Source organism: Mus caroli, unplaced genomic scaffold, assembly GCF_978045245.1.
Source record: "Mus caroli unplaced genomic scaffold, Mus_caroli_1 scaffold_8, whole genome shotgun sequence".
Lineage (NCBI taxonomy): Eukaryota > Metazoa > Chordata > Mammalia > Rodentia > Muridae > Mus > Mus caroli.
Genome location: NW_028227263.1, coordinates 23,815,688 through 23,832,253, shown reverse-complemented (window position 1 = coordinate 23,832,253; position 16,566 = coordinate 23,815,688). Strand labels below are relative to the sequence as shown.

Genomic DNA, 16,566 nt, shown 5'->3' with positions numbered 1-16,566 from the left:
GCTCAAAAACAAACAAACACTACAAAGGATCTAAACTCTACAGGCCAGCAATCATTCTCATATTCCTGAAAGCCAAGCTAAGACCTCTTCCCAAAAGCACATTTGAGTTTTAAGTGGTCCCCAACTAGTGAGAGCTGGATTTGTAAACCATCTACCACTGTTGGGGTGCATTTTGTATACTGTGTGAAGGCTGTCTGTATATTCAATTGTTGATTGTCAAACCTGCAGAAAGCTGAGTACTGGCAGATCTTGGTTATTCCTACAGTCCATCACAGGCCTCATATTTTGTAAACATTCACCTTCCTGACTTTCTTATTGGCTTTAATAAAGAGCTGCTGGCCAATAGCTGGGCAGGAAGTGGAAGGCAGAACTTCTGGGCAGAGAAAGGGTCTCTGGGAGAAGAAATGAGAAGTGGGCAAAGTCAGAGATTTGCCAGTGGGACATGGAGAGGAGCAGACATAATGGGATGAGAAGGAAGTAAAGAATTAGCCACTTGGAGGGCCATGGGCTAGAACAGTTGTGATAACTCAGATAACCTCGCAGAGAATCTGCCCAGCTATATGCTTAGGCTTTAATAAACAGAGGTAAGTCTCTGTGTCAGTATTTAACTGCTGTTGAGTATTAGGAAGTCCTGCTATACACCTTAGTTCTGACAGAGGTGGTGGGTGGGTACATTCTACTGCAGCTTCCTGGGTCCCTTAAGAGTGTATCCCGCCGGGCGGTGGTGGTGCACGCCTTTAATCCCAGCACTCGGGAGGCAGAGGCAGGCGGATTTCTGAGTTCGAGGCCAGCCTGGTCTACAGAGTGAGTTCCAGGACAGCCAGGGCTACACAGAGAAACCCTGTCTCAAAACAAACAAACAAACAAACAAAAGTGTATCCCAGAGGCTGAAGAGATGGCTTAGCAGTTATGATCACTTACTGCTTCTAGAGTACCCAAGTTTGGTTCTCAGCACCTACATCAGGTGTTATAATTGCTTATAACTTCAGTTACAAGGAGTCAATGCCTCTCCTGGCCCCTCTATATGCATACACACACACACACACACACACACACACACACACACACACACACACACAGAGAGAGAGAGAGAGAGAGACAGACAGACAGACAGACAGACAGACAGACAGACCAGAAATCCCACCACTTTTAAAATAACACCAATGCTTCAATAGCAGAGCCCCTGCTCCTGAGGGGGGTTGAGCAGCAGCTCAGTGAGAGGTAACAGTGGCCCAGGAAGTAGTTTTATAAGTAATTTGAAGAAACAATCTCTCAGTGTGCACACCTTTCCTTAACAACTGCCAGACTTCAGCAGCTGAGCATGTGAGGGCAAAGCTCAGGAGTCTGTCACTGCCTGCCACAGATTCAGCTAGCATTTGTCTATAGACAGCCCCCACCCCTGGCTTCAAATCTGTTTATAAATGTTTGTGGTATTATTATTATAGAAGCCCTCCTGGACAAAGCCAATCATTAACTGGGCACGGGATCACTGCTATTTATAAAATCAAGGAGATAAAATACTAAAAATACAAAATGCAATATAGGAGGAATAAGGACACTCTCCAGTGTCACTGTATTCAGAGAAGGAGGCTGCCAAGGAACAGGACAGGCCCTAGGCAGCTGCTAATGGCAGCCCAGGACATGTCAGAGCTGGCTGAGAGCTTGGCTAAGGGACAAAAGGGACTTCTAGTGGTTTGGTGGCTCCTACGCATTTGGGTGTTAGCTTTCCTGACTTGAGTAGGAGTCCCAGCCTCTAAAACCTAATCCAAGACAACGGTGAGAAGTTAAGACATGGTCTTGGTGAAGTGGAATTATTAGCTGAAGAGCTAGCTCAGCAGTGAACAGCATATGCTGCTCTTTCAGAGGACACAGGGTGTCTCAATTTATCTCTAACCTCCATGAGCACTGCACTCACATGTTTTTTTGTTTGTTTGTTTGTTTTTTTTTGTTTTTTCGAGACAGGGTTTCTCTGTATAGCCCTGGCTGTCTTGGAACTCACTTTGTAGACCAGGCTGGCCTCGAACTCAGAAATCCGCCTGCCTCTGCCTTCCAAACACTGGGATTAAAGCCGTGCGCCACCACACCCCGCCTGCACTCACATGTATATATTCACATGCATTTTAAAAAAGCCGAAAGCTGGGTGCAGTGGCGCATGCCTTTAATCCCAGCACTTGAGAGGCAGAGGCAGGCGGATTTCTGAGTTTGAGGCCAGCCTGGTCTACAAAGTCAGTTCCAGGGCAGCCAAGGCTACACAGAGAAACCCTGTCTCGTGGCGCATGCCTTTAATCCCAGCACTTGAGAGGCAGAGGCAGGCGGATTTCTGAGTTTGAGGCCAGCCTGGTCTACAAAGTCAGTTCCAGGGCAGCCAAGGCTACACAGAGAAACCCTGTCTCGAAAAAAAAAAAAAAAAAAAAGCTGGATATGATAGCATACCTTCAATCCCAGCACTCAGATGGCAGAAGCAGGCAGACAGATCTCTGTAAGTTTGATGCCAGCTTGGTCTATACAGTGAATTCTAGACCAGCCAAAGCTACATAGTGAGACCCTGTCTCAAACAACAAGCAAGCAAACAAACAAACAAACAAACTAATTTATTTATTTATTAAAGACCCTACTATGGAATGTCCCAAATTATTGACAATATTAGCTCTTGAGTTCTGATTGGGGGATGGACTTGCAAACATGCTTAGTAATATATCCATGCAAGTTTATTCAGTGCAGTTATTTCTAAAAGCAAAATCTGAAAATATGGAAGCAACCCTCATGTAGATAAATAGATAAATTCTGTTTGAAGTGGTGCTACAGTAAAGTTAGCCATAAAAAGGAATAAGGAGACTTTCAAGGACTAGACAGCTCTAGTTATACTGTTGGGTGCAGCAGACCATGCTTACAGTGTTAGCTTCTCAAAAAGATGGAGGAAGGAACTCATTTGAGCTTAGTTTGGGACTAGCCTGAGCAGCATACAGAACCTATGTCCTTTTTTGGAGGGATGCAGGGAGGATGTCTGTGTAGCCCTGGCTGTCCTGGAACTCATGTTGTAGACCAGGCTGGCCTCAAATTTATAAAGGTCCAAGGATCTCTGTATCCTGAGTGCTAGGATTATTAAATGTGTGTACCACCACTGCCTGGCTCAGAAATTATCTCTTAAAAGAAAAAGACAAAAAGTGGAAAAGTCATGTAAAAACACCCAGACATTATCACTGTAATATATCGTTTGGGCAAAATGTACAAAATAAGAATTACAATTATGAGAAGAACTAGGTAGATGGGAGACTACACCAGGGCATAACTTCCCTGCTTCCAAAACCCAGGTTTAAAGCCAAAGTTTAAAAAGTTTCAGCATATTAATAATACAGTAGATATTTACACATGGTACACAGGCATACATGCAGGCAAAACACTCATACACATAAATTAAAACTAAACAAATATTTTAAAAATTAATTAAACAAAAATTCTGTTACTCTTACAATAAGCCAGGTCCTCTCTTCAGGGAGCAGAGCCACCTTGGCCTTAAGGGTTGCTGTCCTTAACTGAGAAGCCAGTGAGAGAGTATTTTTTTCAGCTTGTCATAGTTTTGTAGTGGGGAATCAAAAGCCAAGGTCTAGTGGAGAGAAGCCAGGGCAAAGAGTGAGAAAGGGTATGTCAAACCCTTAACCAGGTATGTGAGCACTTACCCCAGCAAGCGCTTGGCAATCACATCCACGTTTTCTGAGCTGGCACCCAGTTCCGATCGATGGACAGCAGGGCGGGTCCATAAGTAGGAGTACACTGGGGAGACCAGATCCTGCAGGCGGCTGATGTGACCCTGGGTAGAGAGGCAGTCACCACATGCACCCTGAGAACTTGGGAAACCCTGGAAGGGGTTAAGGACGCCCTAACCCACACCTGTCTCAGCAGGAGGATCCTCTCCATATATGCAGGGTCCAGAACATCCTTGTCTTGCAGTTCAATCCCGAATGCCTCCTTCACCAGGTCCTGCAACTTCTCCACCAACTGGGGCCTCCGGGTCTCACTGCTCACCAGCCGGCGGAGGTGCAGCCTAAGGGTGAAGAAAGGGGAGGCCCTGGTACTGATTCACCAAGACTATGCTAAACCTCTCCTCTCTGAGCTGTGTGGAGATTTGAAGAATGTCACATCTATAACCCATAGGTAAAAACAAAGCTTTCTTTATATCTATAAAAGGAACAGGACTTGATGGAGGTCACAGCCAGCATGAGTCTAGGCAGACATGGTTTGTTTTCAGTGTTTTTTAAATTTATTGATTGTTGTTGTGTGTTGTTTTTGTTTTGTTTTTGACAGGGTTTCTCTGTGTAGCCCTGGCTGTCCTGGAACTCACTCTGTAAACCAGGCTGTCCTTGAACTCAGAAATCCACCTGCCTCTGCCTCCCAAGTGCTGGGATTAAAGGCATGTGCCACCACTGCCTGGACAGTGTTTTATTTTTATTTTTCTGAGACAAGGTCTCCCTATATATCCCTAGCAGGCATAGAACTCACTTTGTAGACCCAGCTGGCCTCAAGCTCAGAGATCCCTGTCCCTGTTCTCCAAGTGCTAAAATTAAAGGTATGTGACACCATACTAGGCATTTTCGGTGTTTTAAAAATAGTGGCTGACTTTTCCCTGTTACTTTTGAGGTGTTACGAGAGAAAACCCAGAGCTTCATGCATACTAAGTAAGCATTCTAGAACTGAGCTACACCCAGCCAAGAAGCTATTTTAAACCAGATCACAGTAATGAACATTCTGGCTCTCCCTGTGGAATGAGCAGCTCTGGGTGCACAGCGCCCTGACCAGAGCTTTAATTGGCTAGAGCAGGCTGGATCCATGATGTGGGCTCAGACTTCACAATCTTCCAGCTGCCCTGTCCCTCTCCTCTTTGGTGTCTTGCCAGACTCTCCCTTCCCACACTATCACCTGGCACCCGAGTTTACACAGAAGAATCCAGGAGTGTGCTTTCTGACATCACTTGGATTATGAAGCACTGATATGAAAGGAGAGGTCAAAAAAACATATCCCTATGATTTGGAACAGGAGCTGTTTCAGTGAAGCACTCGGTTTCAAAGCTGGCGCTTTCCTGTCAAGTCAAATTATCTCTTTTCTCTCAGTGGTCTACAAAATGGAAAAAAAAAATTATCTCTTTTCTGGAATCCTAACTCCCTGACTTTCTTCTGAACAGTAAATCCTCCAAAAGTCCAACCCTCATACCAAGCCTTGTTATCTTCAGTCCCCAAGTTGTCCTTGGCCTCTTCCTGACAGGACTGGAAGGGCCAAGGAGAGACATGGCAGTGCAGATCCACTCTAAGTCCTATGGCCGTTTGTCTGTGTTACAGAGGAAAGCCAAGTAATAAAGTGGTAAATAGCTCATGAGCTTGGGACTGTATGGTCCTGAGTCCCAAGCCCACCTGCCAGGTGTTTGCAGTGACTCACACAACTGCTGGAAAGCAGGGGGCCTCAGACACAGAGTGCTATACGAGGCCTCTGATAGAGCGGTACCGAAGATTAACCATGGGACTATATTTGAAGTACTAATGCCAGGGCCTGGAAGCCACCATTCAAGGGCTGCAGACCTGTGGAAGTCTGAGGCTCCTTGCATGTCACAGGATGGAAGACATGACACTATGGGAAGCTAACAGGAATGCAGACTGGCAAAAAACAATTTGAAACCTTTTGCTTTGTTTTTAGTGTTTGAGACAGATTCTATGTAGTTAGGCTAGCCTAGAACTCACCATCTTCCCAAAGCTCTTTGAGTGCTGGAATTATAAGCATGTGTAATTTGGTTGAAAAATAATTTGAGTACTATAGAAAACATATGGATACAGTACAGAAATTGTGCAATCTCCTTAGCAAGGCCAAGCAGTAAGAAGGGAAAAAAATCAGCCGGGCGTGGTGGCGCATGCCTTTAATCCCAGCACTCGGGAGGCAGGCAGATTTCTGAGTTCTAGGCCAGCCTGGTCTACAAAGTGAGTTCCAGGAGAGCCAGGGCTATACAGAGAAACCCTGTCTCGAAAAACCAAAAAAAAAAAAAAAGAAGGGGAAAAAAAAAAATCAACCAAGGAGAGGTATATAATTCAAGCTGACCTAGGGTTTACAATTATGCTGTCTCAACGTTCCAAGTGCCGAGATTACAGGCATGCACCATAGTGCTTGGCTCTCTCACTTACCTGTTAAATTCTGGGAGCTTCTCGAGGTCCAGCAGGGCTGAGTGGCAGGTGATCCGAGTCAGGTCAAACTGTGTAATCAGCTCCGGCAGGGTCCTGCCCATTTGGTTCTCTGCAAGTCAGGCCCACTTGGCTGCTCAGCCCCTCCCTCATCTACTGATTTTTGTTCTTCCCATTATCTTTCTTTCTGCATTGCCCAGGATGGCCTACAGATTTTGATCCTTTTGCCTCTGTTTCTCAAATTGCTGGGACATAAGTATTGGCTACATTTCCCTGCCTTCACACGCAAAGGAGAACAAGTGAGTAAGCTGTAGACTTCCCACTACATTTGGACCAAAGCCACAAGAGCAGTGTGTCCACTGTCTGGATTACTTCAGAGTTTCTTATCTGCTTGGCTGTTGAGTAGGGTGTGACATCAGTGTACCCTACATACTTCCTCCTTAATGCCACAGTGGAACCTCAATGATGGAAGCTGCAGTTTTTCTGTTTCATTTGAGACAGGACTTTGGTATTTACATACTCCAGACTGACCTTGAACTAGTAATCCTCTAGCTTTAGCTTCTTTAGTGTTGGGATTCCAAGTGTGTAGCTGCTTCTTTTTAAACTGTTTTCCCCTTATTTTTAATTTGTGTGTGTGTGTGTGTGTTTATATGTCCAAGGGCATGGAGTCCAGAAGAGGGTGTTGGATCTTGCTTGACATTGGAGTTACAGGCAGCTGTGAGCGAGCCATCTGATGTGGGTGTTGGGAATAGAAATCAGAAAAACCAGCAAGAGCTTTTAACTACTGGGCCATCTCTCCAGCCCCTAGAAGCAGCTTCTTTGTGAGCAGCAGTTCTCTTTGGTGCAGTCAGGAGGCACTATGGTCAGCCACAGGCCTCAAGAACTATATCCTTTACTAAGGAGGTGACTCTGGCAAGTTACTCAAACTCCTCGAGCCTCAGATCACCTCAGAAACTAGGATTATCAACTTATTGCCAAAGTTTCAGAAATCCTTGCCACAGAAAGCCATCCTATCTGATACTTGTTTCGTCAAAGTTTATGTTCTAACCTTCAATCAGCTGGATTCACAGTAACATCAGTAATACTGTTAGAGCACAGACTTGTACAATTACAGTAATCATGAGTCTCTAGCTTTTGTGTCTATGATGTGGCCAGACAGTGGGCTGGTTCCTTCTATTTACAAGCTCACTGGCTCCTAAGTAGCTCTGTAGGGCATACCCTCAGACCTATCATATGGAGGAGACTCATGAGACTTCTGGTCTCTGAAGGCAAGGGACAGGGCCTACTCTGAGCCCCACTCCAACAACAAAGCAGTGTGGGGAAAACCAAGTGAGGGTCACAGTTGACTGGCTCAGGAAACACTACTGACTAGAATAATCAACCTGTCCAAGATCACGTGATAGGTGGCAATGCTTTGACAAGCAGGTCTGCCTGTATCGAAGCTCAAGCTTAGCCACCATGTCCACTCTGGTGAGCATGTACCTGCAAACCCCGAGCCACAGTTGGTGATGATGTCAAGCAAGGCTTCTGGCAGAAAACCGCTGGCAGCAAAATGTTCCAGGAAAATGTCCCCTTGCCTCTTAGACAGCTTGCTACCATCCCTGTTGAGGAGCAGGGGCAGATGAGCAAATCGAGGTGGCTGCCAGCCCAGGGCCTGGTAGAGGAGCAAGTGCTTGGAGGTGGAGACTAGCCACTCTGAGCCCCGCAGCACATGGCTGATGCTCATGTGGTGGTCATCTACCACACAGGCTAGGTGGTAGGTGGGAAAGCCATCACTTTTCAAGATAACTGGGTCTCCCTCCACACTGGCCACTTCATGCTGAGTCCAGCCATATACCAGGTCCTGGAAGGCTGGTACTGCCTCCTCTAGGCGGAAGCGGATAGCAGGCTTGGGGTCTACGGCCAGCTTCTGGGCCACCTGTGCCTGGCTCAGGTTCCGGCACCGATTGTCATACCTGTTGGGAGATAAAACAGCAGAGTAGCTAAGAGAACCATCAGTGGACAGAATCTCACTTGTCCCTCAAGTTCTGGTTTTTACTTGCAGTGCTAAAGATTTTACTCAAGGTCCTGGGAATGCAAGTAAGCACTCTACAACTGAACTGTAAGCCAACCCTTATCTATGGTTTCTGACAGCTTATGCTCTGGGGCAAACCATTAACCTCCTGAAGGGGCTTTTGTCTAGAACAGGTTTAGAAATAAAGTTGTGTGGGACAACACAGCGTGGTGGTGACTTATTCCTTTTCATTGTTCATTCCTTATTTCCTTTTTATTCATTATTCGTTTTCCCTTGCTAAGGAGGAAATGGGAAATGCTTAGACTAAGAACAGAATTTCAATGAGTACAGACAATCTTGCGATCTTCTGACCTGGTCCAGTGATCAGTTCAGGTAAGAATGTAAACGACACTTGGTGGATAAGGAAAGGCTAAGGTTCTGGGAAAATTTCTTTCCAATGAGGTTAAGACATAGCTGTAAGGGGGAAAGTCCTCCTTTTATACTTCCCAGGAGCACTCTGGATGTCACCCTCGGAGAAACCATGTTGAAACTGTTAACCCCACATACGATTAAGGGAGAAAAGGCAAGGCTGTCAGCAGGCCGGATAATAGTCAGAGAGGTCACCACAGAGCCCTGATATCTCAAGGCTGCTCCTCTTAGTCTGGAGTCATCCACCTCCATATTTCCTTAAGATGTGGCTCATGTCCTCCCTACTCAAAAAGTGGGTGCTTAGGCCCTTCAGGACCTTGGGAACTCATAAGAAACTCAGACCCAAACTTTAAGACTCTATACGGTAACCATAAGCCCAGATAACTTGTACACTAGAGAAAATATCAAGAGCTGTTGTTGTTTTCAACTTTTTTTTTATTTTGTTTTTTCGAGGCAGTCCTGTCTGTCCTGGAACTCACTTTGTAGACCAGGCTGGCCTCGAACTCAGAAATCTGCCTGCCTCTGCCTCCCAAGTGCTGGGATTAAAGGTGTGTGCCACCACTGCCTGGCCATGTTTTTCAACATTTTTTTTTTTTTGTTTTGTTTTTTTCGAGACAGGGTTTCTCTGTGTAGCCCTGGCTGTCCTGGAACTCACTTTGTAGACCAGGCTGTCCTCGAACTCAGAAATCCGCCTGCCTCTGCCTCCTGAGTGTACACCTATCTTCAGTCTCACAGATCACATGGTATCATGTGATCCTAACTAAAAACAATTCTTTGTATTAATGGAGTATAGTCTGTTAACGATCAAAAACAAACAAACAACAAAGGTTTGATGGTAGATACCTATTAACCTAATACCTGAGAGACTGAAACAAGATTTCAAGTTGGAGGCCAGGCTGAGCTACACAGTGAGATTTGTGTCTCAAAGGTAAAAAAAGCAGTGAATGCCTATAAACATCTAGCCTTTGTCCAGGAGTTACTGAAAGTAGAGCTTCAATGCTATGATGCTATTTCCTGGTAACAGTGTAAACTAGAAAAAGCCGCTGGATGGAATCTATCAAGGCAACATGTTGTCCTCCTCTCTTATGTGTGTGTAGAGGCACATGAGAGACTGTTTACAGTACAGGCTGGTCTCACATTTACTACACATTGAGGAAACCCTTCAACACTTGTTCCCCTGCCCATACCTCTCCAAGTTCCTGAGTACAAAAGTGTATTACCATACCCAGCTTCAAAGTTATATACAGCTCCTGTAATGAAGTCTACATTTTGGAAGAAATTTATGATGGGTAATACTGACATCAATTTGACAGTATCTGAAAACACCTAAGAGGCAAGTCTCTACGCACACCTGTAAGGAATTGTTTAGATAATGTTTAGCCTCTAGGACGGTATGAAGGATTATACTGATTAAATGAATTGATACAAGAAAACACATCTACACCATTCTGTAGTGAGAATTTGGTTTCCTAAAAGCCCAGTTATGTTGAGTATGTTTTTGTTTTCATCTCACGGGCTGCTTCAGATTGTCCAGTCTTGTATTCCAGGAAGGGCTGGCTTTTGCCAGCTGCAGATACTTTGTGTTTGGGATTCTGGAGAGGGTGTGTATGGGAGAGGCCCAAGAGGGCCTGTGGCTGCTGTTGCTGGTTCCTGCTGCTGCCTTTGCTATCACTGGACTGCTGGCTGGACTTGCCCCGGGGAACCTGACACACCGAGTCAGCAGGAAGCAGTCTACAGAGGTCTAGTCCCTTTCCCTTCTACCTTCATTCTCTTCTACGTAGTGTTGGGGCTTGGAATGGATTAGGATGGAATACGGGTTGGAAAGCTGGTAGATATAAGAATCCAATAAAGAAGCCCAAAAATGTACATCTGCACCGTTCCCTGGGTCGGGATCTTGGACTGCATGGAATGAGGAAAGGGAGCTGAACATTCGCAGGCCTCAGTTTCTTCAGCCAGACATAGTGAGACACAGTGAGAGAGAGCAGCGGCTTCCAGCCCCTGCTTTGGACTTCCTAGCCACGATGGACTGGAATCTCAAACTGTGAGCCAGAAGAAACCCTTCCTTTCTGGAGTTTCTTTTGTCAGGGTATTTTATTACAGCAAATAAGCTAAGACACTACTCATACATATATCACAGATGAAAAGGATGTTCTTCAGTGTTCCCTTATTATATTGGCTCTTTCTTTCTTTCTTTCTTTCTTTCTTTCTTTCTTTCTTTCTTTCTTCTAGACAGGGTTTTTCTGTATAGCTCTGGCTGTCCTGGAACTCACTCTGTAGACCAGGCTGGCCTCAAACTCAGAAATTCACCTGCCTCTGCCTCCCAAGTGCTGGGATTAAAGGGGTGCGCCACCACTGCCCGGTTTATTGACTACTGCTGTGTCAAAACAACATGGCCAAGGCAATTTAAAAAGAAAGCATTAGCCGGGCGTGGTGGCGCACGCCTTTAATCCCAGCACTCGGGAGGCAGAGGCAGGCGGATTTCTGAGTTCGAGGCCAGCCTGGTCTACAAAGTGAGTGCCAGGACAGCCAGGGCTACACAGAGAAACCCTGTCTCGAAAAACCAAAAAAAAAAAAAAAAAAAAAGAAAGCATTAAATTGCTGGGTGTGGTGATGCACACCTTTAATCCCAGCACTTGGGAGGCAGAGGTAGATGGATTTCTGAATTTGAGGTCAGCCTGGTCTACAAAGTGAGTTCCAGGACAGCCAGGGCTATACAGAGAAACCCTGTCTCGAAAAACCAAAAAAAAAAAAAGCATTAAATTGGGCTTAGGGTTAGAACCCATAATGGTGGAACACAACTGAGGGTTTCTATTTTGATTGGCAAGCAGGAGGCAGAGAGTACAGTGGGAACAGCTAGAGTCTTTGAAACCTCAAAGCCCACCACCCCTAGTGACAGACCTCCTCCAACAAGGCCACACTTCCTAATCCTACATTAACAGTTCTAACAACTGGGGACTAAGTATTCACACACATGAACTCCTGGGCACCATTCTCATTTAAACTACCACACTCATCACAACTCCTCCCTTTGGGACAAAGTATAAGAGGCATAAAGATTCACTGACAGGGAACAGAGGAAGCAATTCATAGTATTTCAATATACGATTTTCTGTTGCTTTTTAAAGGTCCCACAAAGCCCAGAAAGGCTTCAAAGTCTCAAGGTAGCTAAGGATGAGCCTGAACTCCTGAATGTCCTGCCTCTGCCTCCTGAATGCTGGGATTACGGGCAAATGTCACCATGCTATATCATACATGCAATATTATAGGATAGAAAAAAATCTATGGGCTGATATGGCAACTCCCCTAAGACGGGAGGTGTGTAGTGTACTACAAACTACCAGACTGGAAAAGGTAACAGTGATCCCCTTTGTCAGCACAGGCACTGAACACACTACCTACTACCAACTACCTCTTGAGAGAGGAAATGAGTGGCCAAAGGGAAGGTGAGGAGACATATTTCTATGTATTGTTCGGTAGTTTAAGTATAAAATATGAAGCTAGTAAGTTAGCTCAGTAGGTGAGGTGCCTTCTGCCAAGGCTAACAACCTGAGTTCAATCCGCACATGGCGGAGGCAGACACCAACTCATGAGGGTTCTCCTCTGACACATACACGCTGGGCCATGTGCTGCCCCTCACAAAATAAGTTTAAACATTTAAAAAGAAATGTAGGGCTGGTGAGATGGCTCAGTGGGTAAGAGCACCTGACTGCTCTTCCGAAGGTCTAGAGTTCTAATCCCAGCAACCACATGGTGGCTCACAACCATCCGTAACGAGATCTGGCGCCCTCTTCTGGAGTGTCTGAAGATAGCTACAGTGTACTTACATGTAATTAAATAAATCTTAAAAAAAAAAAAAAAAAAAAAAGAAAAAGAAATGTAAATATTAAACATAAATTTTTTGGGTTGTTTGTTTGTTTTTTGAGATAGGATCACACTACGTAGCCATTACAGGCCTGAAACTTGCTTTGTAGATCAGGCTAGCCTTGAACTCACAGATACCTGCTGACCTCTGCCTCCCAAGTGCTGGAACTAAAGGCATCTGCCACTATACTCAGCAATTCTTTTAATTTTTTTTTTTTTGGGGGGGGGGACACAGAGACAGGGTTTCTCTGTATAGCCCTGGCTGTCCTGGAACTCACTTTGTAGACCAGGCTGGCCTCGAACTCAGAAATCCGCCTGCCTCTGCCTCCCGAGTGCTGGGATTAAAGGCGTGCGCCACCACTTCCTGGCTTTATTTTTTACACTTTTTTTGGGGTGTGGGGAGCGGGGAAAGCACAAGGCCCCTGGGCTCAGTCCTCAGTTCTGCGAAAAGGAAGCGAAACGAAGACCAGGTATGTATTCTGACCTTTAGCTGGTTAGAGAAAACCCATGTGACAAGGAACAGACAACCAGTAAGACCCCTGGCCTGCCCACAGCGTTCTGAGTAGAGGACAGAAGGAAATCTGCTTCAGGCAAAACTCCAGAGAACTACAGGCTTGACTTCAGCCCAATTGAAGCTATGAAAGATACTCAGAACCAAAGAACCCTGCTAAGCCCTGCACAAATGCCTGACCTGCAGAAACAGAGAAGCAACAAACACCAACTTGGGGAGATAACCAGAGTGAGCTGGGATTCTCACCGGGGTGTCTGTCGGCTCCTCAGTGCTTCCTTCTTCAGAAGCTCCAGCCGCTGTGGTGAACAGAAACAGGGATAGGCAGCTCCAGATCTCAGCAAGGCTTCCGTGGCTTGGGCATACAGAGCCAACCGCTGTGACTGACAGTAGGGCCCTGCAGGACCACCCCGGCGGGGACTCTCATCAGGTGGGATGCCTGGAACACAGATGGAAAACTGTTGTCACAGAGGAACACCAGAAATGCAAACAATGCTCTTTTTCTTCAACAGCTATTCATCCAAGTGCTTTACATACACACTGAGCCTTTTGTTTTGCTTTTTAAAAATATTTATTTATTTATTATATGTAAGTACACTGTAGCTGTCTTCTGACACTCCAGAAGAGGGCATCAGATTTCATTTCAGATGGTTGTGAGCCACCATGTGTTTGCTGGGATTTGAACTCAGGACCTTTGGAAGAGCAGTAGGCACTCTTAATCGCTGAGCCATCTCTCTATCCCATAATATCACAGTTTTACAACACAGCATCACACACATGCACATGGGAACTATGGAGGAATGGCACAGGTTTTACTATGTCTGGTGATGGCTTCTAGGGGTATGCATGACCTGTGGGTGCTATATGACTGGTGACAAACCCAGGGAAGGAGAGTGTGGAAGTGGTGCTGGCCCCATGTCCTACTGCATACCAACACATTATATACTTTCTGAGGAATCAAGGCAGAGTGCTGAGGTCCTCCTTAGGAACCTCAGCCCTCTCTCCATAGCCCCTTGGGGACCTCAGCTTGCTCTGGGGATGGGATATCAGAGTAACATTTCTGCCCTTCACCACAGAACCCTATCGCTCACATTCCCGTGGCATGCCTAGCATAGTTTAGCGTAAGATGTAGATTTCCACAGTGGCCTTCACCCTGCCTAGCTGGACCCCATTTATATCAACTTAAGAGTACCATGACTCGAATCTCTTCACCAATATTGGAGTCTCTCCTCTTCCAGCAGAGAGGGAACCAATTTGATAGGAAGAGTCCTGGGGAGAGGGTCTCAGTGTCTCTGTCTCTCTCTGCTGGTCTCTATCTAGGAAGGAGCCATCAGGCCAGGCCAGGGTAGCTTATAGTTAAGGGTAGGTAGGTGGAAAAAGCAGGTACACAAGGAAGGGCATGAATGGGCTAAAGCTGGACTAAAGCAGGCAGCAGGGTGACCAGGGAACAAGAGACATAGGGATGGCCAGAGAGGATGCTGGTGGCTGGTGTCACAGCCTCAGGAACAGCAGGAGGGAGCAGGGACTGGCCCAATCACTGGGGAGACTCCTGAGAGATCTGTTCACATACAATTTAGATTTTAGTAGTGGTCTAGACACACAGGTCTTGTCTCTCACAGATCTCCTGTAACTACCCACGCTCTGAAACTTCACACTGGGGCAGGGCCAGATCTTTGTCTAACTCATCCTTACTAAGTCTTAGTTTTCTCCTCTGGAAATAGAGCTAACAGCCTTTTGTGCAGAATGGCTGTGGAAACAAATGCATTGGTGTTTATATGCTTACACAGTATTGAGCCTGAAGGTTTATATGTAAGCTAGTCTCAATAAAGCTACATATTACACCCAAACACTTACAGGCTAGGGTTATACCTGACTCACGTGGGAGAGAAAAATATCAAAACTTTCAGTAGCGAGCGGGGGTGGGAGGGACACAAGGCCTGCAGAAGGGGGCCTCTGCAAGGAGCTTCCACTAAAGTAGAACAACAACACTGACTTTCTACTAAAATTTAATGCTCGTACACATACTCCAGGCAGATGGACATGGTTCAAACACAGTGGCCAGCTCTGAGATCTTGTGCAAATTCACTTTGTAAAACAAGATGCAAACAGTAACTGTGTCATAAAAGGGGTTATTGCCTGGTACTTGCTATGTGCACAATATATTCTGGCTATAATTATTGCTGACATAACTTAGCTATCTGTCTCACAGTACCACCTTTTCTTCATTTGATAAAAAAGAAGGGAAGGTGGGGGTAATTAGCATGGTATTTCATACTGATAATAGCATTACCTGGGAAGCTGAAAGAAGAAGACTGCCTTAAGTTCAAGACTAGTCTGTGCTATATAGCAAAATCCAGTGCTCAAAACAAGAAGAGAAGAACAGAAAGCACATGTACATATGGGGCTCAGAAAGATGGTTTGGTAGTTAGGAGTATTTGCTGCTCTTACAAAGAACATAGGTTTAGTTTCCAGATCCCACATAGAAGCTCACGACCACCTATAACTCCAGTTCCAGGGGATCAAATACCCTCTTCTGGCAGACATAAAGTCATACACACATTAAACAAACAAACCGAAAATACACCCATACACTCACAACCTCACCAGAACTAGATACTAAGTCCTACTGCTGAAAACACAACATAGTTTTTGCTGCAGGACACTCAGCTACCAAGCAGGAACGAACCTGAAACTGTCTTCCTTGCTAAGTATAGTGCTAAGTAAACTGCATAGTGAGGAAGGTGTAAAGCAGGCCACCAGGGAGGCAAACACATCAATGGCACCCCTGAACCAAGCCTGCACACTATAGTACTGGCCTACAGGCAAGATGTGCCCCAGTGGTGCAAGAACAACATGAAGGTTACAGAGGTCACCAACTGCTTTGGGGCTGGGTTTGAGGCATGTCTGTAGGAAGGGATTCAGACTTGGTGCTATAAACCTGGCCAAAAGTCCATGGGTCAGGAGGTCAGAGGCTCTCCAGAGGAACCTACTCCTATTTTGCTAAATGACAGCTTGTCAAACTGCCTTCAAATATTTGTTATCCCTTCAACCTTGTCAGAGAGGTGTCTCTTGGCAGCGGTCAGCACATAATCAACAACACATAAGTGGTCAGAGTGTTGAGAATAAGTGTCTAATGAGTGCTCAGCTCTAAATGGAAAATCTTTATCCACCTCAAGGCCCAGAGAACATTTTAGAAGAGCAGAAAGAATATAAGAATCAGAAGATGGCCAGGCAGTGTTGGCACATGCCTTTAATCCCAGCACTTGGGAGGCAGAGGTAGGTGGATTTCTGAATTCGAGGCCAGCCTGGTCTACAGAGTGAGTTCCAGGATAGCCAGGGATATACAGAGAAACCCTGTCTTGAAAAACAAAACAAAACAAAACAAAAAACAAAACAAAACAAAAAAAAGAACCAGAAAATAAGGAGGGTGATGTGAAATGCATTTTTGCAACATGATATAGTTACTGCACTCATAAACTCATACAGCTATGACTACCCGCAGAAAATCAAGTTAACATTCTAACATATAGTACCACTTGGACTCACTGGGTTATTGACTTAAAAGAGAGGATATGAAAGAGAGAGTGGGATGTGTTGAGGGTACCTGGGGGCATAGG

The 16,566-nt window shown here is 45.5% G+C and overlaps 1 protein-coding gene across 1 annotated transcript in view; it reads right to left on the bottom strand.

Moving 5' to 3' along the window:
- Ears2 (glutamyl-tRNA synthetase 2, mitochondrial) overlaps window positions 1–16,566 on the bottom strand; it is a 31,901-nt gene that overhangs the window by 5,657 nt on the left and 9,678 nt on the right. The window contains exons 3-7 of the mRNA XM_021167025.2: window positions 13,199–13,388; window positions 7,641–8,113; window positions 6,162–6,270; window positions 3,889–4,042; window positions 3,678–3,808 (exon numbers count right to left, since the gene is read on the bottom strand). Of these exons, the coding sequence (XP_021022684.1) occupies window positions 3,678–3,808; window positions 3,889–4,042; window positions 6,162–6,270; window positions 7,641–8,113; window positions 13,199–13,388 (1,057 nt within the window). The remainder of the gene's footprint in view (window positions 1–3,677; window positions 3,809–3,888; window positions 4,043–6,161; window positions 6,271–7,640; window positions 8,114–13,198; window positions 13,389–16,566) is intronic.